We start from the raw sequence: 26,856 nt of genomic DNA on the forward strand, positions 1-26,856 counted from the left end.
ACAACCGGAAGACAGAGAAGAAGAACAGACTGATATAAACAAACAACAAATAACGTGTGCGTTCCATTTTCACTCTCGTCCATCGAAAACATGTTTTAGAATATAAAAATACATGAATGCACATAAAGTGCAGACATACTATAAAATCACAGTTAATAGACCTGCATCTGATGATCGCAGTGTTCTGGCAGGTGTGTAGTTTATTGAGTCAGCAATGTAGTAATGTACGTAATGTAATAATGGCCACTTCTTGCTAAATTTACATTTCCATGTGATGCTTTTATCCGAGGCGACTCACAATAGGTAAATGAACAGCAGTAGACAGTATCTCATTTACTTAGACACTGTACTTAAGGACAATGTTGAGGTACTTGAGACTAATCCTGCAACTTTATACTGACAAATAAACCGATGAGATGAAAAACCGGACTTGACCAAACAAATCACGGAGCTCTCAGCAGAGGACAGCCGGGGACGCTCCCGCCGATATCAGAGATGTCCCTGCTATGTGTGGGAGGTAAGAGAGGACATTTAAGGGCTATGTTTGATGTCTTTAAGTATCACCTGCTGGGGTTTAGCTGCTGTCCTGTGCCTTCTTAAATCGTTTGTTTACGTCCCTCACTTCCGTTTCGCTTCTCATTTGCTAGCTGAACAGCTGATCAGAGTGGTTTCTTGGCCCGATAGCTTGTGTCCGACCGTGAAAGGCCAAATAAGGCGTGTCACGGCCGAGGGTTCGGGACACACCAAATTGACTTTGGGCGACAGGGCACGCTTCGTCGCCAGACAACCGAAGACGGCCGATATCGGCCTGGTGTGTCTGGGCCTTTAGCAACGTCTAGCTTCTGAGGACCGGAAGCTAGAAACGGACTGCCGCAATGCATCTTGGGATTTTAGTTTTTCTTTTAAACATAAATTCACTGCCTCCCTGTGGTGAAAAACGGTATTAAAATAAATATGAATTACAACAATAATAATAATAATAATAATAATAATAATAATAATAATAATAATAATAATAATAATAATAATATATATAAATATGGGACTGGTATGGTGGATTTTAAACGTTGGGAAAAATGTTTTTGATCATACATTTTCTTTTTATTATATATGTTTTGATATAATTATTTATCATTAAAGTGTTATCAAAGCTGGTAAAGGTGCAGCTAGTCTGCATGACTTTGTATACTGCAGGGTAGCTTGTGAATTTACTCCAGGTGGAACTAAAGTCTGATTTAACACTTGATTATATTTATAAAAGTAGAAGTACTCAGATCTTGTACTTGAGTAAAAGTAGAAGTACTCAGATATGGTACTTGAGTAAAAGTAGAAGTACTCAGATATGGTACTTGAGTAAAAGTAGAAGTACTCAGATCTTGTACTTGAGTAAAAGTAGAAGTACTCAGATCTTGTAATTCAGTACAAGTAGAAGTACTCAAATCTTGAGAGGAGCGAAGGGGGGGGGGGGGGGGGGGGGGGGAGAGAGCAGCGAAGGGGAGGAGTGAGATGTAATACGGTTTCCTGATAAACGTTTTGTTTAATAGGTGCTTGTGTGGGAAATGCCAGCCCATGACCTCAGCTGTGGAGAGTATGTGCTGCAGGGAGGTGGATGCCTTCTGGGCCCTGGTGGAGAACCTCACCCCCAGACCAGACATAACATGCCTGACACTGCACCCAGGCTTTGAAGCATGCTGTCTGAATCCCTTTGTGCTACTGATAGCCTACATGAACTTCAGGCAGGAGCATGGCCCGCTTCAGGCCAGCAGACATGAGTATGTTTAGATTACAATTAAAAAGAGAAATACTATTAAAGCCTAGTGGCCCAAGATAATAAAGTTGCTATTGACCCCGAGTGTTTAGCAGGTTTCAAAACCCAGAACCTGTAGATTTTGATTATACTGCATCTTTTATGTCAAGTTGAAAGGGTTTAACAATAATTGCAAATAGTACAGCTAAGAAGTATATATTTATATGTAGATAATTAATTGGAGACAATATCAAAACTCAATTGACTAATTTCTCTATTACAATGTTACCATAATTACACCATCACCACCTATATCGCACTTGTTGATGATGTTAACAAGGCTATCAAGTTTACCTGTAGATATTGTGTCCCTATCCCCAGGCAATACCGCTACACAGCTTACAGGCAGGTCATCCGCTGGGCCTATGGAGTTGCATGTATTACCTACACTGATAAAGCACGATTGTGTGATACTATCAGGTGTTATTTATATAACGCCTTGTTAATGTGTTAGCACACTTTGGGTTATATATTGATGGAGTGCTCTGGAACCAAAATAAAGCCACTCCTTGTCCCTTGCTTCTCCCTCCAGAGGCGGATGTGCACAGCAGGGAAATGCAGGAGTGCCGTGTTCATGGATGTCCTGAACATGATTCACCATACTTTGCCACTTGGCTTCCATCACATCTGGATCTCCATCAGGAGTGGAAGCTGCAGTCCAATACAGGTGATTGATGATGGCTGGCCTCCACAGCTTCAGGTCCTCACACTCCCTCTCCTTTGCAGCAGCATCCAAAGCTTTCCCTAGACCTGTTTCACAACAGAAACAAAATGTTGAAAAAGAAAATGTAATTATAAACAAAAGCCAGCCTAAGTAACCGTGTCACATCAGACGAAAGCACATCTGATTTGTGTGACTGATAACGTTAACTTACAAGTTGAAGATCCAAAACCTTGTTTATTCTGTCCTCAATCAAGGAGTACAGGTGCCATATTTGGCACAATGGCCAGGAGAGTCTGACCTATGAGTGTCAAAAACTGTTTAATTCAGACGTTAAAGCCCAAAAAACAATGCAATGCAGTTATTGTAAGTGGCTTTGGATAAAGCTGAATTAAAGGTAAGTTTGAGAAACCGGCTCGAGATACACTTTTTGTTATATTCCATGGAATGCTCTTAACATCCCGATAGCAATGAATATCTTAAGTGCTTTGACAAAAAATCCATACAAAAATGTCATCTGTGGAAGCCGTAGTACTGTAAAAAGCACGACCAATCATTTTAGCCGGCTCGGCTAAAATAACTGGATGGCCTACCTGCCTGTCAGCCTTCCATCTGTGCACAAACTTATCTCGTGCCCTCATTGGTCATGCGCGCGTTTGTGTGTGTTGGAGGAGGGGCTCTGTAAGGAAGTGGCAGATTTTTTCCGGCTGTGTATTTTCAAATTCTAGCGCACTCGAGCCGGTTTCTCCAAAATTACCTACCCCACCTTTAATGACTGACTGAATGGAAATGACAATAAATGAAAATGTAAATCGAAAAAAGCGATCATGAAAATGTTTCCAATAAATGAATAAAATGATTTTTGACCACTTTGTTGTTCAGATATATCACATATTTGTAACTGAATGATACATTAATTGAAACAAAACACGGTATAAACTGAGGAGTGAGTCCCGTGAGTTTCATGTGTTTTCTTCACTCCGCTGGGAAACTGCTCTCATGCCAAGAAGCATCAGATCATTGCATGCGCTACATCGTCCAATCAGTGAGCGATACACAGTAAGGGGGCGGGGCGAGTGTCTGAGGATTTCATCTACTGTTTGATGAGAAATCAAATCATGGTTTGCTATATATGAATGATATGTTATAGGAGCAAATAATTCGGGGAAGAAAGGATAGGCCTACTAAGTATTTCCATCAAACTTTATTTTTAGAAATGTACAAAATGAACATGCGTAAATATACATATATATACACTGTAAATCATCCATTCCTCCCCTTATAGGCGTTTTCGGCATCTTGCTTATCGCAGCTTTGTAAGCAGCTGCCGGGGCTTTTTAGGACGAGGCATCAGAGTGGGTCATCCCGTGTGTGTGTTGTCCGCCAGATACGCCAGGAGTTTCCTGATCTGGCTGGACGAAATCAAATGCAAATCACAAAATATTAGAGAAACTTAGTTGTTTTAGATTCGTTAGTAGTAGTTGTGGTAGGAGTGTGTATCTATCTAATCTATCTATCTAATCAACACAGTTAGCTTGCCAGCTAATATGCTAACCTACGTTTGCTAGTTGTTCAGTGTAATATGCCAATCTACTATGAACAGCTAGTCTAGGCCAGCGCCATATAGATAGATCTCTCTATATGGCGCTGGTCTAGGCTAGCAAGAACATGTTTACAATTGCAATCTTATACGGGTAGTCTGCTACGTTCGGTCATTCATTGTAGCTGGCATGAAAACAATGTTTTCCCTAGCATGTCTAGCTCTAGGTAGCCTAGTGGTTTAGCTATGTAGCATACACGCTATGAATGGTAGCTTGGTAGCATACACGCCAGGAACGCCAACTATAATGTACTGACCGTACGGTAAATCACCCGGAGTATACTGTCTATGAGTATTTCGTGTGTGAATGCAGACATTCTCCTGCTATGAGAAACATGTATGTAAGGCCATCTGCTGATATTAGAGTTGATATATGGAAACGCTAGCAACTTAGTTAGCACAGTTAGCACTGTGTCAACGGCTTAGCAGTCCGACACACATTTACACATTTAAACAGTCGTGGTAGATAGCTCCGTTGTTTAGCTCGGTAGCATACACGCTAGGAACGCCAGCTATAATGTAATTACGTTTCGCGACTGACCGTACGGTAAATCACCCGGAGTATACTGTCTATGAGTATTTAGTGTGTGAATGCAGACATTCTCCTGCTATGAGATACATGTATGTAAGGCCATCTGCTGATATTAGAGTTGATATATGGAAACGCTAGCAGTCCGACACACATTTACACATTTAAACAGTCGTGGTAGATACCTTGTTTGATAAATACACAAATAACAATGCAAACTTACAGGTTGTGTACCCGAATCTTCCCCTGCTCCAAACGGTCCAAACAAACTAGGAATAGCATCGTCCTTCAGTTTCAAATGCTGTGCATATCCGGCCTCAAACTGGGCAATGTTTTGGAAGCTTTCGTCTGTGAACCTCTGAAGGAACAGTGTTAAACAGAAATTTCAACCACTGACTTCGTCGTGGTTCTTCCGTCGGTAGGACAAACAGCTCAGATTCTCCTCACATTTCAGGAAACAGGTCCTTGGCATTGGCATGACTGGATCGATTGTGAACTGAACCAGAGCTTCCAACAGTAAATGTTAGGCTGGCAGAGGGTGCGGCCAGCGCCGCTGGGTGTGGCCATAGCTCTTCCGGATTGGTCCATTTCGTTCCGGGTACATCATGCCGTACCCGGAACTAAATGGAAGACTCAAATGGGCAGTGACGTATCTCCAACGAGGCGTTTTGGGGAGGTATTTTCTGTGTTAGAATTTTTCTCGCGACAGGGTGTACTTTGAGGGTTTTGACTCTGCACACCGTTTACATGCATAAAAACCTTCATAACACACAAGGGGATGGGTAATAACCGGAAAAGCATAACATGGGCCCTTTAATACCTCATTATGTGCTGGAGTCCTTCACTGGGAACAAACCAGGACAAACACACTGAATTAAAAAGTATATTCTTCATTAATATTAAAGTTTGAGTGACACATTTAATCCAGCAGTCAGCGGCCCTAACACAAGGGAATGACATGTTTATAATGTGCTAAACAACACAAAAAATAAGCAGGGATTTCAGTCTGTTTCTTTTTTACACTTATGCTTTTATTGAGTTTTCACAACAATAATAACAGAACAACAAAACATAATACACACAAATAAGTTGTAAAATAAAGCACAATAAATACTGTCTGAAGACCTTCAATATTCACACATAGGATTGAATTAGTCATTCACTTACTCATTGGTGTCAACCATGTAAATATTCCACTTTTCCCATTTCCTATTGAATGCATTCTCTTGGATTCTCAAAACATATGTCAACTTTTCCATGACAAAAATATCTTGAACAATTTCCAGCCACTGCTCCTGAGTCGGAGTGTTCACATTAAGACAATTTCTGGTTATAGCTTTCTTACTCGCTGCAAGTAAAACCTTAGTCAAATATAGATCGCCTCCCATCACAACATCCTTAATGTTCCCAAGATACATCACCAGGCAGGTATTTGGGATTCCATAACCCATAATAATTTTGACAACTGCATTAACCTTCTCCCAATATGACCTTATCTTTGTACAGTCTCAAAAAAATGTGTGAGTGGTCAGCCTCCATGTTCCCACACAACCTCCAACACTGTTGCTGTACACCAAGTTGCCTGCTCTTTATTTTGGGTGTTATGAAAAAGCGAGCAGAATTCCCTCCATACTAATGAGTTTGTGGATGTAAATTGCATCTCGAACGTTTGAAACCATTCTTCCTCTGAAATTTTAATTTGTAACTCTGCTTCCCATTTTGCTTTTATGTAGATAGTCGATTCCCCCCTGTTTCCCCCCAAAGCCAGGTAGAAAGCAGAACTGATCCGAGACCCCTTCTGCTGATATGCATCCACAAACCCAGTTACAGTATCTAAAGATTCATCTGCATTCAGCCTTATCTCTTTTACAAAATAGTGTCTTAACTGCATGTATCTAAAATAATCCTGTAATATTTTGCCTGGAAGTCCTGAAAACCCATCAATTCACCCCTTTCTGAAACCGTACACATTGCTGTTATGCACTTTTGCACCCATTATTTGAATGCTGGGTCGTACACCCCTGGTTTAAAATTGGAATCGTATGCAAACCACCTCAGCGTGTGTATCCCTCTCTTTAAATTTGTATTTTGCTACTACAACATTCCAGACCCCTAGTGTAAACGAAACTATCATATTCATTTCACCTCTCAGAGCCCTCACCAAATTCCTATCTCCTACCAAGGCCTGAATGTGGTGACCATGCACGTCCCTTTCCATGGCTTTCCATCCAGACTCATAATCTGGTCTACACCGGTAGGCCAAAGGTCTAAGTTGGGCTGCATAGAAGTATTCCCTAAGATTTGGTAAAGCCATTCCCCCCTTACTTTTAGGCAACTGAAGTGTCGTAAATCGTATTCTTGGTTTTGTACTATTCCAAACAAATCTAGAAATCATCCTGTCCCAGGTTATGAATTTGTTTTGGGGAACATCAATTGGAAGAGACTGAAAAAAATACAGCAGCCTAGGTAGGATATTCTTTTGAACCGTTTGTATTCTGGCACTGAAGTCTAAAGGGAGGGTGGACCACCTTTCTACATCCTTTCGGATATTGTCATCAATTTTTTTATAATTGGCTTCAAACAGGTTGGAAAATGTTTTGGTTATAGTTACACCAAGATAAGTCATTGATTTGGAATTCCATTTTAGGTTATATGCATGTCTAATTTGTTGGGATGGGGAATAATTGAATGAGAGAATTTGAGTTTTTGTTACGTTCACTTTATACCCAGAATAGTAACCATATGTGTCGAGTAGGTTCATCAGGTTTGGGAAACATACATCTGGTTGCTCAAGGAAAACTATAACATCATCCGCAAAAAGCCCAATGATATGATCTTTCCCCCCTATATTGACACCCTGCAGATCTTCACTCTGCCTTATTGCTTGCGCCAATGGTTCAACAAATAAAGCAAAGAGAATAGGAGAGAGACAGCAACCCTGTCTAGAGCCTCTCTCCAGCTGAATCCTATTGGACAAACTCCCATTTACTTTGATCCTAGCCGTAGGTTCATGATAAATAGTCTTAATACACAGAATTGCATTTTCATTTAGGAGGCTGTGGCTCAGTGGAATAGTGCGCTGAACTTTGAATCAGGGGGATAGCAAGTTTGAGTCCCACTGCAGTCAGCATGTCGTTGTGTCCCTGGGCAAGACACTTCACCCCAAATTGCTCCTGTGGGGATTGTCCACAGTACTGAGTATGTATGTCGCTTTGGATAAAAGCGTCTAACAAGTAACATGTAATGTAATGTAATGCAATTTAAACCAAACCTCCTTAGTACTTCATATAAAAAAGACCAACTGACACTGTCAAATGCTTTTTCTGCGTCCAGACTAACCAGAACCATACTTGTGCCCTTTTTATGTGCATTGTCTACAATATGGAGAGTCCTTCTGATATTGTCTTGTGTTTGGCGCCCTTTAATGAATCCAGTTTGATCTTCATGAATAAGATCAGGCATAAAAGTCTCAAATCATTTACAGATGATTGAGGTAAACAGCTTGTAGTCCACATTTAAAACAGAAATTGGCCTATAATTTTTACAGTGGTCTTTGTCTTTGCCTTCCTTAGGCAAAATGGAAATAATTGCTTCTCTCCAAGATGGGGGAGCCCTGCCTTCTTTAAGAGTCCAATTAAAACAAAACAGAAGCAGAGGTGTTAGCTCCTTCGTGAACGTTTTATAGAACTCTGGTGGGAACCCATCGCCGCCCGGTGATTTACTGGTCTTTAGCCTACTGATTGCAGCTTCCAGCTCTTCAACTGTAAATTGCGACGTAATGGTGTCATTCTGTATCTCACCTATAGATGGCAGATCAAGCGAGTTAAGAACGTTTCTTATTGTGCTTTCATCAGCTAATGGTGGATTAGAGTAGAGTGTCTTATAGTACTCTTCAAATATTCTTTCTATCTCATCCGGCTCATACAATAGTTGATTAGTTTGGGGGTCCCTTGTTCTATGAATTGTATTAGAGGCTTGCTGTTTGCGCAGGCGTCTAGCTAGGAGTCTAGCTGCTTTTGAGCCTGATTCATAATAAGACTGCTTTAAAAACCTTGCCTTTTTTTCAATTTCTCCTCTGAGGATCTCATTTATCTCGCCCCTTGTTTCCTTAATTTGTTGTAATGCCGATTGATCCCCTGTACTCTTATGTTTTGTCTCCATTTCTCTCAATTTTTCTATTTTGTATGTGGCTAGCCGGGCCTTTTTTTGTGATGCTGTTAGGGCGATCAGCTTTCCACGGAGAACAGCCTTCAAAGCATCCCACAGTATCCCAGGGTCCACATCCCCATTATCATTCTCCTCTATATATATTTGTATCTCTTCCCTTAACTGTTCCACGGCCGACTTATTATTCAAAACACCCACATTGAGCCTCCACACTGTATTATTTTGTCTACTATTCAGATTTATTGACAAGCTAATCATATTATGATCTGAAACATCTGCCACCCCGATTTTACTCTCTGTGATCCTGTGACTTTCACCCGTATTCATTAAAAAGTAGTCAATTCTGGAGTACACAGAATGGGGTACTGAATAGTGTGTATAATCCCGTTCTAGGGGGTGAAGTTCCCTCCAAATATCAATTAGTCCCATTTCCTGCACTGACGCATTAACAAACTTGGTCAGGTGCTTCTTGCTATTTTTGTGGCTTGTAGTGTCTATGGTATGATTCAGGACCACATTAAAATCCCCTCCACATATCAAAATACCCTCAGTCTCTAATGCAATGACGTCAAACAGATTTTTTTTACTATACATTGACCAATGTCACCACTGCATTTTCAAGTTTTCCTTTCACTAATACATATCGTCCCTCTTTATCCCTAACTTCTTTATGGAGTTCAAATTGAACTGCATTTGAAATAAGGATAGCCACTCCCCTCTTCTGGCTAGGTTTGAACTATAGAATGTATTTCCACCAAAGCATTTTAATTTTTCATGCCCCTGTTGAGGTAGATGAGTTTCTTGTGAAAATAGTACTTTTTATTTTATTTAGCCAGAACTTTGCTCCTTTTAACTGGATTATTCATCCCATTTACATTAAGTGACACCAATTTTATATTATTACTTATTATTACTTTTTCAGTACCCTTTCTTTGGTAGTAAACTCCAGAAAGTTCACCACTATGGACCTTGGCGGTGCATTCCTTTCCGGTTTGCGAGCCACAGCTCTATGAGCGCGTTGTATCTGTAGGTTGGTGTCCGGTAAAGCGAGTTCAGTTTTCAAAAGTTGATCCACAAAGTCAGACATGGAGTTACCTTCCTTCTCTTCGGGTAAATAAATGCGCATATTATTTCTCCTGGATCGACCTTCCAAATCCACCAGTTTCCCCTGCATGGCTCTCTGTTCTTTCATTGATTTAATCAACACATCTGACATAGCCATGTTTACTGTCTCCGCCTCATCGATTCGTTCCTCCGCTTTTTTCAGCCTAGTTTCGTGGGCCTGGGTTAGCGCGGACTTCGCAGAAAGTTTTTGGTAAATTTCCTGCTTCATATCTTCGAGTTCAGATTTCATGTCTCCCTTGATTTCTTCTTTAAGTTTGTTTAAGTCCACTTTATACTCAGCCCTGAAATCGCGTATTTCCTGGAGCACTGAGCGCATGGAGTCTGCCGAGTCCTGTTGTGAGCTAACGGAGCTAACGGAGCTTTGAGCGTCTTCCATCTCTGGTGAATTTTGTCTTTCTAGTTTGTCACCTTTCTTTTGACTTCTAGTTCTCTTTCCCCCTCTCATTCCAATAAAATTACATGGATTTGTATATTACTTGGCGAGTTAAAGGGGTTGATTTCCAATCGCTATCGAGAGCTAAAAATTAAGCAGCCATCTCACTCGCCTTGCTCACCGGATGTCCGCACTCATTCTTGAGTCTGTTTCTAAGGCCTTTTTTATTTTTGGTACATTCTGATCATTTAACCAGAAGAGAACAGAATCAAATTGAAAACATTGTGAATATTTTCTAGATACATTCATCATTGGTTCTTCTTTTAGATCAGAGCAGACTGCTAACTCAACAGGAACTATCAAAAAATCCCAATCGAAGTTTAAAGTCACAACATTTTAATAACCAAACTGATTATTGGAGAAACTACTCGGCATATTAATGAACATTGAAACTAAATTCCTTCAATGCAGCTTAACGAGGCTAGCAATTAAACCCTGGACATATAATATTTTATAAAAGGAATAGCAAGACTATTAGAAAACCATGGTTGAACCATAGCATAGTAGAACAATTATTTGAATTACATCGGGAGAAACAGCATCGCTGTGGCCTTGTTTTGGCATAGTGTGAACGCTGGTTAGAACATAAAAAACTGTTAGTCAGATTTAGGAAAATACATGATGGGTTAGGGAGAAAACAGCATCTCTTCACACCAGTACGGTGTCTCTCCAGTGTGAACACGTTGATGTGTTTTGAGAGCACCTGATGTCTTGAACGTTTGCCCACACTCTTCACAGCTGTAAGGTTTCTCTCCTGTGTGAACTCGTTGATGTGTTTGGAGATTACCTGATCCAGTGAATGTTTTCCCACACTCTTCACAGCTGTATGGCTTTTCTCCAGTGTGAACAAGTTGATGTGCTTTGAGATGACCTGATGTAGTGAATGCTTTCCCACACTCTTCACAGCTGTATGGTTTTTCTCCAGTGTGAATATGGTGATGGATTGTGAGTTCACCTGATTGAGTGAACGTTTTCCCACACTCTTCACAGCTGTATGGTTTTTCTCCAGTGTGAATGCGGTGATGTGATTTTAGATTACTTGATTGAGTGAATGTTTTCCCACACTCTTCACAGCTGTACGGTTTATCTCCCGTGTGAATACGTTGATGTGTTTTGAGAGAACCTGATGTAGTGAACGTTTGCCCACACTCTTCACAGCTGTACGGTTTTTCTCCAGTGTGTTTACGGTGATGTGTTTTGAGATGATCTGATCTAGTGAATGTTTTCCCACACTCTTCACAGCTGTACGTTTTTTCTCCAGTATGAATACGCAGGTGGAGCTGTAAATTTCCAGATTTTGTAAAGGATTTGTGACATTGCTGACAGCTGTGACGTCTCTCTCTTCCTTTCGGTTTCTAAAATAGACGGACAGAGAAAGAGAGAAAGTAAATCTAAAAAGCACAAATACATATAGAGTTAACACAATAAAAACTCACTTAATACATATACAGTTAACAAAACACTACTTGTACTAACTTTGTGTTTATTATATTTGCATTATATTTGATACAGTAATACGGCATAATTCTAACCACAGTATGGTGGGGGACTCGAGATAAAAGACTCAACTGGAGACCCTATTGATCTCCACGCCAAGGGCGATAGTTATCCAGCCCCCGGGGGCAGCGCACAACCAGTCGATCTCAAACCAACAAACTCCATTCTTCCTGTCAACACTCTCTGCAACGGTCCAGGCAAGCGTGGGCCGATCCAGAACTCACTCAGAACAATAGTCGGCACCCTCTCGACGGAAAGCCGCAGGATTAAATCCAGCAATTAAAAAATTGCGAAAATGCAACTTCTTTCAAACAGTGAACAATGCCAGAGTGCTGTGGGACCATCATGCAAAACCCAGTGGTCTGCTGGGGGGTCACTTGAATATCCGCAGTCTTGTTCCAAAAAGTGATCAGATAAAACATATCTTAACAGACTCTAACTTGGACTATTTATGTTTGACAGAGACTTGGTTAAATAAAAACTCCCCATCCTCAGCCATACATATTCCTGGCTTTAATGTTTTTAGGAAAGATAGAGCTGTGGGCAGGGGTGGGGGGTTACTGTTATATCTCACACAGGCTCCGCCCTCTACTGGACTTTATGGGTACTACTCTCAACCATGCTATGCGAGCATTCACACACTAAGTTTGTATAAACGTAGCCGGCCAATCAGGGCGTGCCTACCTGAATGCGTGCGCAGGCACACAGTATATAAGGCGACCACGCCTCCTGATCCTGTCATCCTTTTCTCTTCAGCGAGCAGGTCAACACCTCAGAGAAAGTAAAACGTTTGAAAGAAGAAGAAAGAAGTTATCATACCTTCATGGAGTCGCCACTTCTAGAGACCCGGGCCTGTCCTTTGTGCCCTGGCTTAATATCGGGCGCCGATCCCCACCACCTCTGCTTCGAGTGTTTGGGGGACCAGGATATGGCCGAGGCGGTGCCATTCACGTTCGCCATTCACGTTCGCCATTCACGTTCGCCATTCACGTTCGCCATTCCAGCGGGGCGGATAGCACCGTTTGCCGGGGAGGAGGATGACTAGGACTTCTCGTTGTCGGGCACTTCCGGGTCCGGCGTCCATGGAAGTCCACCGCCCAGGTCTGTCCGCCAGGACTTCCTGTGGCAGCCCATCTGCTTCCAGCAGGCAGCAGGCTGGGCAGAGAACCTCTGCCTCGCTGCCGCGTGACAGGGCGGCTGCAAATGAACACGGGTGTGTTGGGCGTCTTGCTGATTGCTCTTCCGCAAGATGCCCCCACCTCACCAGATCAGAGCGATTATTTGGCCACAGCATCGCCCAAATTAATAGCCTGGTCTACGGTCTGGCCGCCGCTGCTTGCCGTGTGATGTCCCTGGGGGATCACGCCGCATGGCACTTTCCAAAAAAAAAAAAAAAAAAAGACTGTGATAATAATAATAATAAATTATATTTATATAGCGCCTTTCAAGGGACCCAAGGGCACTGTACATGGTGGACAAACAAAACAAACAGACAATCAAAGGGCAGACAAAAAATAAAGGAAGTCGGGGGACCAAGAAAGGACTAGGGCCCGAAGGCCAGGGTGAACAGGTGTGTTTTTAATGATGATTTGAAGATGTCCAGGGAGGCAGCATTACGGATCTCGTCAGGGAGTGCATTCCAGAGGGCGGGGGCCGCAACACTGAACGCCCTGTCACCAACAGTTCGGAGGCGAGAGCGGGGGATGGAGAGCAGGCCCGTGATGATCTCCTGGGAACCCCCGTGTCTATGGAAGGGCTCTTTGGATTGATTTCCTTGGTCACGTGGATGAGGAGTAGTCGCAGCTTGGCGTATGCTGTTTCTCGCTCATCCTCAGAGGACAGAAGACTGTCCGACACTCGCCGCCCCACTGTAACTCCAGTAAAGGAAGCAGCAGTTGAGCGTGCGCACGTGAGTGGAATAAACCGCAGAAAGTGCTGTCAAAGCAATGTGCGGGTTCAAATGACGCTATTGCCGGCGTGCTGTTGTCAGAAAACACACTTTGCCTGGTATAATAGCTCCGATTAATGCATTTCATACGAAGGTGCGCGGCCCAGTGAGAGTGGCCGCGGTGCGTTCAAGGACGTCCGTAGAAAATCGGCCCTTTCTCTGTCAGCCCCCCATGGGCCAAACTTTATTTTATGGATGGTTTGGCAGCGGAGTAGGCCACCAGAGAGTACTACAGCTTCTTAGCTGCGGCTCCACAGCTGCTTGCATGTCCCTTAACACAGTTTTATGGGGAATGGAAGCTCAGCTGTTTACTGACAGTGGATGGACAGGACACTGAGACTGGGTTACTCACTCCAGTTTTGCAGCATCCCTCCTCCATTCAGGGGCATAAGAGAGACAAATCTATCATCCTAGGAGGAGATAGGTTTCCTTTCAACAGAAATTCAGGCCCTGTGGCAAGAACGGTGGGTTACGTATTGTAACCCTAGCTCTAGAGTGATTGGGCGTCTTGCTGATTGCTCTTCCGCAAGATGCCCCCACCTCACCGGATCAGAGCGATTATTTGGCCGCAGCATCGCCCAAATTAATAGCATTAATTTGCATTCCGCACAGCCAATCAGACGTATGAACTTTTTTCTCCCACGAAAGCTTAAAAACGGGGTAAAAATGGTTCTGATGAACTAATTTAGTTCAGGGAGCTTTTTGGTGTGAACGCAAATATATCGTAGTTCTGATGAACTATTGTGGGAAAAGTACTCCGGTGTGAACGCGCTAAATGACTTGCCATCAGTGGGCACTGGATGTGAGGTGCACATGTATGCTGAGGACACTGTCATTTATGTCAGCTGTATTAGCATTATTATTAGCATTATTTTGTAATCTGCCATATGTCTAATCTTGGGGAATGTTCGGTTGTGTTTGTGTAATGTGATAAATGTAAAAAATAAATACAATTTAAATAGAGCAACGTACTAATCTATATCTAACCATATTGTGCATTAATATTATATTTTCTAAACAGGTTGTGATCTTTCATTTGGGGATAACAGTGTTAGGAATATATTGTGATGAAGTGCACACTGACCTGAGCTCCAGGGGTCTTTTTGTTCTCCTCCATGCTGCTCTCAGTGCTCCTTCTCCGGCTGTGTCTCTGAAATAATCAACACAACTACAGCTGACACAAAACAAGATAACTCAATACAACCGACAGACACAACAAAACAAAGCTACAGCTACGTCTTAGGTTAATAGCAGAGGCGAGAAGTGACTAAGTACATTTACTCAAGTACTGTACTTAAGTACTATTTAGAGGTACTTGTACTTTACTATTGAAAAGGAATCTAACTTCGATACAACCAACGTTAATATCTAGGTCGGGGATGGGCAACTTGGATGGTGGTGGGGGCCACATAATGTATGTACTGGCCGCCAGGGGGCCGCAGATTCACTTGGAACACACACACACAAATTCCATGTATTGTATGTAATTATTAACAAATATACTAAGTCTGACATCTTCATTGACATCTTTTAGGGAACATCCTCTAATAAGCTCACTAAACAAACATCAGTTCACAGAAATGTTATTTAATTTTTACAAGTGGCATGTTTGTATTGAACAGGTTATTTAACAGTGGAATAAAACTATTTTAAACTATTGGAAAGCACGGAAAATGTGTGTGCATTGAGATTAACCATTAAGATGACAAACATCAAGTCATGAACACTACCCAGACATTAGTTGTCTAACATGAACCTAAGACACTTGTAGCCTGTCTCTGCATTCCCCGTATTCCACAATAAGGGGAATGTCAACACAGACACCTGTCAACCCGCACTCTGCTATTCCTCAGCGCCGCTCCCCCTCCCTCCGGCTGAAATTATGAATGAAAGCCGTATAGTAATCATAGATAACACAGCAGGGTCCGTGACAGTTTGTTTTCATCTGAATTCAAATAAACAAAGTCTTGGTTTTTAGAATATTAAACTTGTTTCGCCAAATTCAGATGTTAAATACAACCAGGGCCGTCCCTCCCTACAGGCCGATCATGCAGGCTGCATGGGGCCTCACATTGCGCAGGAGGCCTCGGATTATGAGCTTGGCTTGTGAGCAGTTCTCAGCCCCCCCCCCCGCTGACACGCGAGAGTGAGAGGTGACAAGGGGAGCACGTCTGTAACCCGACACCGTTGCAATGAATCGACATCTGACCAATCACGGCTTTGCTACGGCCACTCGTGCAGGTGAAGAGATGTCGGCGAAAAGACAGTTTCAGCGCAAGCAAGAGGGAAAAACAAACAAAACTAGAGCATCACTCGAAGGTGGGTTATTGTATGAGTCAAATGTACAACTTGCGAATGTTGTACAAGTCAAATGTCAAACTTTTGCCAAATTAAAACATCAGCTGCAATTCACGACATGAAGAAGGCAGTCTCTGCATAGCATATAGGCTAATAGAGTGGCGAAGTCACGCCCACTTACTTCCGGGTAATGGGACCTTATTTCGGAAAAATTATGCATTGAAGTCAATGGGGAGAGAAAACTTATCTTTCGATCCCGTTTGAATTGTGCCATGAATTACACATATGATGTTTGTCAATCTTAAAAAATCATTTCCATGTCAAAAAAGTCACAGTTTGTCGTAAAACTGTTGAAATATAAGACTATGAAAAATACGCAACTAGAAAGACTACAAATCCCAGAGTCGCGTAAGTGATGTCACAATTGAGACACTACGATATACGTATAATACCGTATATATACGATCAGCGCCATATAGATATAATCTATCTATATGGCGCTGGCTAAGATAAGATAACTTTAACAAGATGCCTGTGTGCTTAGTACCAGGTTGTTATTATACCAGCAATGGGTCTTGCTCGTTCTTTCGCTTCCCGTCTGATGAAAGAGGAGTGTGTGGATCAAGCTAGCTAGTAGCTAGCACGTTAGTTAGCATTACAGCCTTGTCATTTGTATTAGCCTTAACATGAAGTAACATTAAGTAACCCAAAATGTTAAACAGTAAGAGTAGTAGTCATATTTCGTGAACCCTTTGAAGAGTACTGTCACCGGTGTGATCATTCTATAATACACCATTTAAGCCCGGGGGAGAAATGCTAACGCTAACGTTAGCGATCTTCTCTACTTCATGCTATCTGCACAAATGGTTGACATTAAACATTAAAACGACCAGGCAGTTCAGAGAGAATCAAAGGAAGGCAGGCAGGCAGCTTTGCATGACATTCTTCAGGACGTGTTTCATTGTGGTGATAGTGAGGATAGTAAATCGTTGTGTTGACAAGACAGTAGTGACGGCCATCTTGGTGACGTGTGTTGTGGACCAGAGATGTAGTTCATTGAGCGTTTCACACAAACAAATGTGTTACTTCACAGTTTTACGACACATTTTTTTTTTTTTTGACTTGCAAAATTATCTTTTAAATTGACAAACATCATATGTGTAATTCGTGGCACAATTCAAACTGGATCGAAAGATAATCTTTCTCTCTCCATTGACTTCAATGCATAACTTTTCCGAAATAAGGTCCCATGGGGCTCAACCGGAAGGGGAGGGACTTCGCCACTCTATGGAGATGCAGTTATTTCCAGCATTCTTTATTTACCATTCATTCAAGTATTTTATGCCTTTTATCTGCTAATGTACAGGAGGAAGAGTGATAAACTGTCTGTCTAGTTGGCTTACATAACAGTTTAAGTTTACAGCCTAAAAAACATGGAGCATTTGTCCCCCTTTTATTCATTTTTATGTCAATTTGCACATTTCATGGTGATGCTCAGCCTCTCCCCTTAACTCCTAACAGTCATCATCATGTCAACCACAACACAGAGAAATACTGATATGTGTGTAGTTGTTGATACATTGCTGACAAAGGGAACTACATTTGAATACAGATTTAAGAAATATCAGTTTTTGAGCATGTCATAAGCATGTTTTGTCTTGACTATATTACAACTATATTATAATAAAATAATATAGTATTTATATTATTGAATTGATTATGACTATTATTATTAGTAGAAGTAGTTTATTTTCATTAATTATATTTTAATCTTTTTGAGGCTAGTATTTGGCAGGAAATGCAGACGTATTAACCTGTAAAAGCATACTGAACGACATGTGCCTACATGCACATTTACCTCACTGTATAAAAAAGTTGGCCCTGAATACAACTTTGAAGCTTGTAAAGGCATAATTACAAGCGGTAACTTAAATTCACAGCAGGCATAACAACAGCCGGTGTTTCTTGTGAGTGTTTCCCCGGGAAACAAACACAATACACACAAACGCGTCACAGATTATTTCGCGGTATTTGGCTGCCGAACAAAATCATGTGCGCAGCTCGCGACGTAACTAGGAGTCTAGTGGAGTTTTTTAAAATTAATTACGTTGTTTATAAATTAATCTGACCTTAACCTTTAGGACTAAGCCCCCCAGAATCTAAATGCAAGATCACCGTAATCTTCTTAGGGGGGCAGCTAACAGCGTGGCTTCCAACACCAGCTGCCCGTCGTATCACTTATTTCAGGCACTAAAACGTTGGATGTCCGACCGCCAGGATAGCAAAACGGAGTGTGTAGTGCAGTAGGTGTTGGTGGGCTGGTAAGACCCCAGAGCAGTATCTAAACTGCCCCTGGAGGAGAAACCCTGTGTCGCTGGGAGACTCCCTGGTAATTAGGGCAGCTTCAGGACCCACACTCCCTAACCCCTTCTTTTAACCAGTTATGTCAATTAAAACAATGCAAATGTAATATCAAACATAGCCAGAGTCAAACACTAATATCACAGCAGTGATATTACCACATCAGCAGAGCACATGTCATATTTCAGCACCAATCAAAACCACATCAACCACAGTAACCAATATGAAACTACAGCTTAACCTTAGCAGGGTTTCTATTTCCCTTAAACAATTTCAAGTCCAAATGATCAACTACTGTCAGCCTTTTCCAAGGAAGGGTGTTCTTACCTTACTCTAAGACCAAGCAGATACCTTCAAAGACCAGGAATTGGGTCAAAATGTACAAAGTACAAACCGGTTTTATTAGGTTTTTAAGAAAAAATAGAGGATTTACAAGATCCCAAAAAATAACAAAAGTTTTACAAGGACACAAGGTCAAAGTACAAAAGCAACAGGTTCCCAAGTGAACCCCTAGGCCTAGCAGTGGTCCCCAACCCGTGCACCGGTACCGGTCCGTGGGTCATTTGGTACCGGACCGCAGAGAAAGATTGAATAAAAAAAAAGATGTATACAAATATTCAAAATAAATATTTTACAAAAATATTTTACAAAAATATTTCATGGATTTATTGATTATCAGTCTGAAAGACATTTTATATGTTGCGTGCCGTGAGTTATTACAGTGATACATTTTTCTGAACCAGCCAAACTCATGAAAAAAAATAAAACAGACATGTTTTATATAGGTATGGCCCTACAATATATTTTTCAAATATAGCACGATAGGTCCACTTTAAAATCAAACCAAACACCCGAACCCCGAAAAACAATTTTTTTACGTAAATCCACGTTTATTTTGAAATGAGCAGTTGCGACTTCCGACTGATTTCGATAGGGCGGCTAACAATAAACCCACAAAAAGCCCCGCTAAAAACAAGCTAGAAAAAATGTGCGCAACTCAAACTTCTCTAAAGAGCTTATTTGGAAAGGGGAAAAGAACCAATGAGGAGACAGAAGAAGAAGAGCCATACGACTTCAAAGAAAAAGAAAGCTGCATTTAAAAGACAATATCAGGAGTCCTACTTAAAGTATGGGTTTATCGCTACAGGTGATTCTAATTCAGCATAATGGTGAGTTGTATTTTTATGCAGGTCTCCCTTGAAAAAGAGATCGTTGATCTCAATGGGATTTTTTAACCTGGTTAAATAAAGGCTACAAACAAACAAACAATGCACATGATGAAGCCCTCTGTGTCGCGAGCGTCGACGGATGGACGGGGGCTAGTGGAGCCTCGCAGCGGCGAAACCGTGCCACGCTTACACTAATTGCGCCGCATAAGCGCATAAAGGTGCGCTCAGTTGAGGCTTCCTCCGCGAGGTGAGGCCCCCTCCGTGAGGTGAGGCCCCATCTGCGAGGTGAGGCCCCATCCGCGAGGTGAGGCCCCATCTGCGAGGTGAGGCCCCACGCAGTCTGCGTGATCTGCCTGTAGGGAGGGACGGCCCTGGATCTGCTTACGCATTTACTTTGATTACCTCCTTCTTTTGCAGATGTGCGAGAGACTTTGAGACAGCAAACTGTGTTGAGTCAGTGTTTGAACGGGCAGATTGTCTGTAAACTGCAGCATATAAATGAAGCCTGCAATAAATAAATAAAATCGATTGAACTATAGCCGAACTATAACCAATTAAGGTCTGAACCCATGCGTTGAAAAACGCTACTTTACTTGCATGTTATCTAATCGTCTGTGCCGCAGACACTTTTTTTTTTTTTTGCAATTATATGCCTTTGTGGTGTGTTTGATTGCAACATTCAACCCAATGGAAAATAGCTAACGTTACAACCATAGACAGAACTAAAGCAGATCTAACCAGTTAACACAATAACCAGTTGAACAGGAACACAGGTCGTATTATTTTATTTTGTTATATTTATCCCCCCACAACTTTAAGGCTTACATGACACCAGTCCGTGGCGCAAAAAAGGTTGGGGACCGCTGCCCTAGAGCGCTCTAATGCCCCTTTCACACCAACGCGGTTCCCGTTCTAGCTCCGTGCTTGCGCTCTTCTGGTTCGGAACCGGTTTCCGGTCTTTTCAGCCCCCGTTTTGTGCCCAGAGCCCGACAGATTAAATTAAATAACTACTTCTCAACCCTTATACTTTTCTCCTGAGTGCCCTGGTTCATTGTTTATTAATGTGTTTCAGCTGCATTTACCGACCGCTGCAGTGCTGCTCGTCCACCGGAGTTTATTCTCCCGTTAACTCACACAGCAGCGGCCGCTGTAAAGTCTTCACTGTCTGACTGTCACACAAACAGCTGATAAATATCCCCAATTCCCCATAAGTGAATGTGTGTCAGTATGAATTGGCGCTGCTTGGCATCACAACGCTGTTATGAGAGTTTCTCTGGTATAAAATGGGTGATGTTAGCATAGCAACCGAAGCTAAACTGACTATCTTGACTACTTATTGCTATCCTATTGTGGCATAAGCCGTATACAGGCACATTTTACCGGCGTATTTTTCAGTATGATTCTACTTGTGATAGTCGGACATGACAACCTGTGCAGCCCATGTATTGATTCCATGCGATAGCTACTATAATACAAAACAAAACGTCTGCCTGCTCTCCACAATGATCAATAACAGCGAACGGATGGTCAAAGTAAGGTACAAATAAACAGAATCACACTAAGCCTGGTTACTGTTGCCTGACTTTATAAAGTGTGTTTTTTTTTTACAAGGGTGTGGTTGCATTCTCGTCACTTTGCTCATCGCTACTGCTTGTTAAAACTTTTATTTGCCGTACTCGCCATGAAATGTTATTGCTCAGGTTGATCACTGCCCTGCCCCCGCCTCCGACGTAAGCGTGACGTATGCGGTTCTTGCTTCTCGACCGACAATTTTTTGGAGCTTGGTAAGAACCGGTTTTCGGGGAAAAGAGCCTGCTCCACTGCGGTGTGAACAGGAAAACACGGTGCTCATCAGGCTCTAGCTCCGAACCGGCCCTGGAACCGCGTTGGTGTGAAAGGGGAATATAATGGCGCATTTCCACCGCAGGCCTCGCTCGACTTAGTACGGTTTTCGTAGGCCTTGTTAGGCCCAGCTCACTTTAATGCTGCGCTTCCATTACCGTTTAGGAACTGGGGTAGTATCTATAGTAACGCAGTGTTGGCGGAGCCGTGACGTCATCTTCAATGAGCACCCCAGAAAAACAACATCAGCCGTTAGCTGTAAGCACTCAGAGCTCACAGCTCCTCATATCTGTTCAGAAACTAGACAAAAGTTAAACAAGTACAAACCACAGACTGTCTGTGTCATGGCGAATACAGTCGCTGCTTTATTTATGTATGTCGGCCGTTGTTGTGAGTGTGGACGGTCGGAGCATATAGTGCGTTAGCTTAGCCGATCTCCATCTAGACAACGTGCATTTTAAAAGGTTTTTCGCCTGCCGTCTGTCTGCAGACTTGTCAAAGCATTAATTCATGGTTTTTACTAACCGGTATCAGTATGTTGTTACTTCGGCATCATTTTGAAACGTGTTTTACAATTAAATCATGGTCAAATATGTTCATCTTGTTGTAGTTGTAGCCCCCTTGCCAGCGATTCTCTCTCTAGTTTAGCAAACTCAGCCCGACTCAGCCCTGTTTGTTGGCCCGGAAAGAACCACGATTTTGTCGGGCCAGAAAAAAGGTGAAAAAGTAGCCCCGGGCCGGAACTAGGCATAGTGGAAACGCAACCAGAAACGGGCCCGGCACAACACGGCAAGCTTAAACCGCGCTCCGCGCCATGGTGGAAATGCGCCATAAGAGCCCAGGCCAAGGGCCCCAAAATCAAGCCTCAAAAAAGTCCCCCCAAGCTCCCCCGTTTCTCTTCACTCATCTTTTATAGTCTCTTCCCTCCTCCCTCTCTGCATCAGGTGATTTCCCCTTTTCTATCTTTGAGTGAGAAGGAGGTCACACAGGTTCAATTCTTACTTAATGAATCAATGCAAAATGTAAAGTTAAAATTAAACAAATGAAGATAGTAATGATATGCAATTTTAACAAAAGGCAATATGAACATTGTTATGAAAGCAAAACACATTTTCAATGTCATGTTTAGAATTGAGATCTCTTTTAACTTAAATTTAAAATGTGCACATTTAATTTATTAACAGAAACAAACTTAACAAAACGGTCTCTATTGTCTCCAAGATGTTTTACTCCTGGATGTTGGACCAAGACGAGGCGATCAAGAAAAGAGAGAGAGGGTGAGGGAGTTTACAGATGAAAAGACACAGAAAGACAGAAGCACAATAACAAGTATATATTTTTTGTAAATAACAGACGGTGTCAAGAGGAAGATAAGTCCCCTGGTTTGTCGCCTATACTCTAACTGCCATGAGAAAACTCAAAATTAATTTTCCAAGATCCGACACTAGAGGTGGTCTTTAACGCACCGGCAGATGACAGCGCTGACAAGGTGTGTTTTATCGCAGCGAGACGCTACAATACTAATTGTGGGCTTATCATGTTGATTCGGCCACAACAGAGAAAAAAAACAATAAACTCTCGCTCTCTTCAGAGGGGCAGGTCAGGGCAAACGGGCCGTTGCCCGGCAACAATAGCCCGTACCTGTGCACGTCCCTGACACACACACACACACACACACACACACACACACACACACACACACACACACACACACACACACACACACACACACACACACACACACACACACACACACACACACACACACACACACACACACACACACACACACACACACACACACACACACACACACACACACACACACACACACACACACACACACACACACACAAGGATGTTACCTCTCTCCTCTTCGTCCTGGTTCTTCAGTCTCTCTTCTCCTTGATAAAACACTGCCGTTAAACACACTAATCTCCCTTTAATGCCTTTACTTCTGTTTACCGATCAGCAACGTGGTATAAAAAGCTACGAACAAAGAACGGGAGGCAACAAAAACACTGTGTAACGGATAAATCACCCTCCAAGGATAAACTAAGTCGTTGTATGTGTTTTAAAAGTCTCTTAAACACATTACATTCGGTATAAAATCTGCGTCAACGTCTCTTAGCAACGTCTAGCTGCTGAGGACCTGGAGCTAGAAACGAACTGCCGCAATGCGTCATTGAGTTTTTCTTTTGAACATAAATTCACTGCCTCCCTGTGGTGAAAAACGGTATTAAAATAAATATGAATTACAACAACGATAATAATAATAACAATATATATAATATATATATACATATGGGACTGGTATGGCGGGATTTAAACGTTGGGAAACATGTTTTTGTTTTGTTTTCCATTATAGGCTAAAGGTTTTAATATAATTATTGATCATTAAAGTGTTATCAAAGCTGGAGCTGAAAATGACTTTGTATTCTGCAGGGTAACTTGTGAATTTACTCCAGGTGGAACTAAAGTCTGATTTAACACTTGATTATATTTATAAAAGTAGAAGTACTCAGATCATGTACCTTAGTAAAAGTAGAATTTCTTAGATTGACGGGACTACAGATGGAAATTAGCGCAAAGCTTCAAAGCTTTCAAAGCATTATTTTGTTTAAAATGTTCATTAATGTGCATTGTCCCAGTTCAAATAAACAATTAAATGAAAAAAGATATGTTACTTCAGTAAAAGTAGAAGTACTCAGATCTTGTACGTGAGTAAAAGTAGAAGTACTCAGATATTGTTCCTTAGTAAAAGTAGAAGTACTCAGATATTGTACTTCAGTAAAAGTAGAAGTACCAGAGTGTAGGAATACTCTGTTACAGTAAAAGTCCTGCATTAAAAATGTTACTCAAGTAAAAGTAGTACGTATTATCATCAAAATATAGTTAAAGTAGCGACAGTAAAAGTAGTCATTGTGCAGATTGGTGCATTTCAGAATAATATATATGATATGTTTCATAATGATTGATCATTAAAGTTTTATCAAAGCTGGTAAAGGTGCAGCTAGTTTTAATAACTTTGTATACTGCAGGGTAGCACACAAAAGCTTTACCTCCGCCCGACGTCACGCCAAATCTGCCCCGAACCGCTGAGATAAACTCGTCTGACTGATGAAGACCACCACTCTCTCTGAGTGAGAACAAAGAGGAGGAAAGAATATCTTTGTATGCAAATCAACCTCCACCTTCACCGAAGCTTGGAAAAACACGCCGACATCAAAGGCAGCGGCTGACAGGACTGCAGGAGAAGCAGCAGCTAAATGCTCGTTAGCTTGAATCCTGCAGGGAACCCCACCTCAACACCTACACAGACACATACATAACATATAGGAATCACAATTTACTGTGTGAGGTATCATCATCGAGTTCAAGGAATACATTGTTAATGAAAAATGTTTTTATGTTATGTGTCCTGTTGTGGCTTCCTTCCTTGTCTTTCCATCATGCCTTAAACAAACAGTTCTAACTCGTTTTCTTTCCTTAAATTACTTACAGTTTGAAGAGTTGCTTGGCCTCCGATGGTAGATGATGTTGTGATGTGTTTGCTCAAAATAAAATAACAAATTTTTGCACATGGAACAAAGAAAATAGGCCTTATTATATATTCAAAAGAAATAAGTAAAACTCAAATAAAATAATTAAGAACTTAGGTATTATTTCTTTTTTAATAATGCTTATATAACTTCATAACTTAAAGGGTACTTGTATGTGTACATGTAGTACATGTATGATTAAAAACTGTTCCTCAACGGCGTCTCTCAAACAGATTGCCCATCACTGTGGCGCAGGCGCCGTGGGAATTGTAGTCCTTTATAGTGTGTTGACTACAGATGTCACAATTAGGTGGCCTTTCTTATCAAATCAAAATACTGGTGTACAGGTGTATATCAGTATGTATTGTCTCTACTTTAAAGAGTCCTCTCCTGCTGATGTTCAGGTGTATATCAGTATGTAGTGTCTCTACTTTAAAGAGTCCTCTCCTGCTGATGTTCAGGTGTATATCAGTATTTAGTGTCTCTACTTTAAAGAGTCCTCTCCTGCTGATGTTCAGGTGTATATCAGTATGTAGTGTCTCTACTTTAAAGTGGACCTATCGTGCTATATTTGAAACATATATTGTAGGGCCATACCTATATAAAACATGTCTGTGAAGTTTATTTTTCAAAATACCAAACAGATCATGCATTTTAGCCATGCCTCATTTCGCTCTATTTGCTCTTTTCCAGCCCTGTTTTTGCAAGGGCTGATTCTGTGACGTAGCTTTAATGCAAATGAGCTGCAGCTGACCACGCCCCCCTGCAGGAGAGGTGTATCAGCTGCTGGGCTCTCAGAAGAGGGGGAGGAAAAGAGAGGCTCTGTCCTCCGTGTATTATTCTTATATGATTATATAGAGTTGTTATTCATTTGTTTTAAAGCTCAATAAATAACAAAGAAGACCTTTGACCGGCACTTTTCTAATTTTGTCCGGAAGATTTCAACTTTAACGGACATGTTGACCGGCGAAAACTGAAACTCTGCCGCATGGTCCTCTCGTCCCTTGGAAGAGGCGGAGAGGTGGGTGTTTGTCATCTGCTGGTGGACTAACCGGAGAGCAGCAGGAGCAAACGCTTGCCTCGGGGAGGGAGAAAAAGAGCCAGAGCGTCCACAGCGGAGAATAAACAGAAGGGCAACCATGGCAACAATGCGCGGGAAGTCTTCTTCGCTGCTTTTGTGGCAGACTACAGCGCCACTTACAGGCCTGGCATATGTACTACAGCGTCTCCAGCGCCGCTGCGGGAGGTGTGAAAAGGTGCCGTAAAGAGACGACGGTGCGGGACACACCAACCTGAGTAGGGCGCCGCGAATGCCCGACTGCCTCTGACGGGCTCTGACTCCCAAAATCGGGTTGGTGTGTAGCCAGCTTTACATAACAGCTTTTCAAAGATGATTAAAAGAAACTCCAGAGAGGAAGCAGAAACTCTGATACTGAAATCAGACAGGAGCTAGCGGATAATGAGAGATCACAAATACAAAGTAGGGATGTCCCGATCACCTTTTTTTGCTCCCGATCCGATTCCGATCATTTGATTTTGACAATCTGCCGATACCGATTTTTCCCGATCCGATCTTTATGCAATGCATTAAGAAGAAAAAAAAGGTAACAGATAACGGCTGGTCATCCAACGCGATGAATTCAGCTATCTTGGCTGTTCTGGGGTAGTTTCTCTTTCCTTTTAAAAGTCTCTGAAAGTGTCGGTTGTTTCAGTGCCGTTACCTGAGTGGCCGCTGTGTACTCGTCGTGTTGTTGTTGGTGGTGTTTGTATTAGATTGGTCATGTTGAACGTAGCTCTGTTCTTTCCACCACGCGGAACCTCCGCCTTGCAAACATTGCATCTGGCTGTTACACTGCCTTCGCTTTCAATTTTATAAT

At 41.9% G+C, this 26,856-nt stretch overlaps 1 protein-coding gene across 1 annotated transcript in view; it reads right to left on the bottom strand.

Moving 5' to 3' along the window:
- LOC117477332 (zinc finger protein 208-like) overlaps window positions 1-26,856 on the bottom strand; it is a 416,861-nt gene that overhangs the window by 370,926 nt on the left and 19,079 nt on the right. Inside the window, 1 exon segment of the mRNA XM_034124014.1 lies at window positions 10,977-11,663. Coding sequence (XP_033979905.1) covers window positions 10,977-11,663 — 687 coding nt within the window.

The sequence above is a fragment of the Trematomus bernacchii genome, unplaced genomic scaffold (assembly GCF_902827165.1).
Source record: "Trematomus bernacchii unplaced genomic scaffold, fTreBer1.1, whole genome shotgun sequence".
In the NCBI taxonomy this organism is placed as follows: Eukaryota; Metazoa; Chordata; class Actinopteri; order Perciformes; family Nototheniidae; genus Trematomus; species Trematomus bernacchii.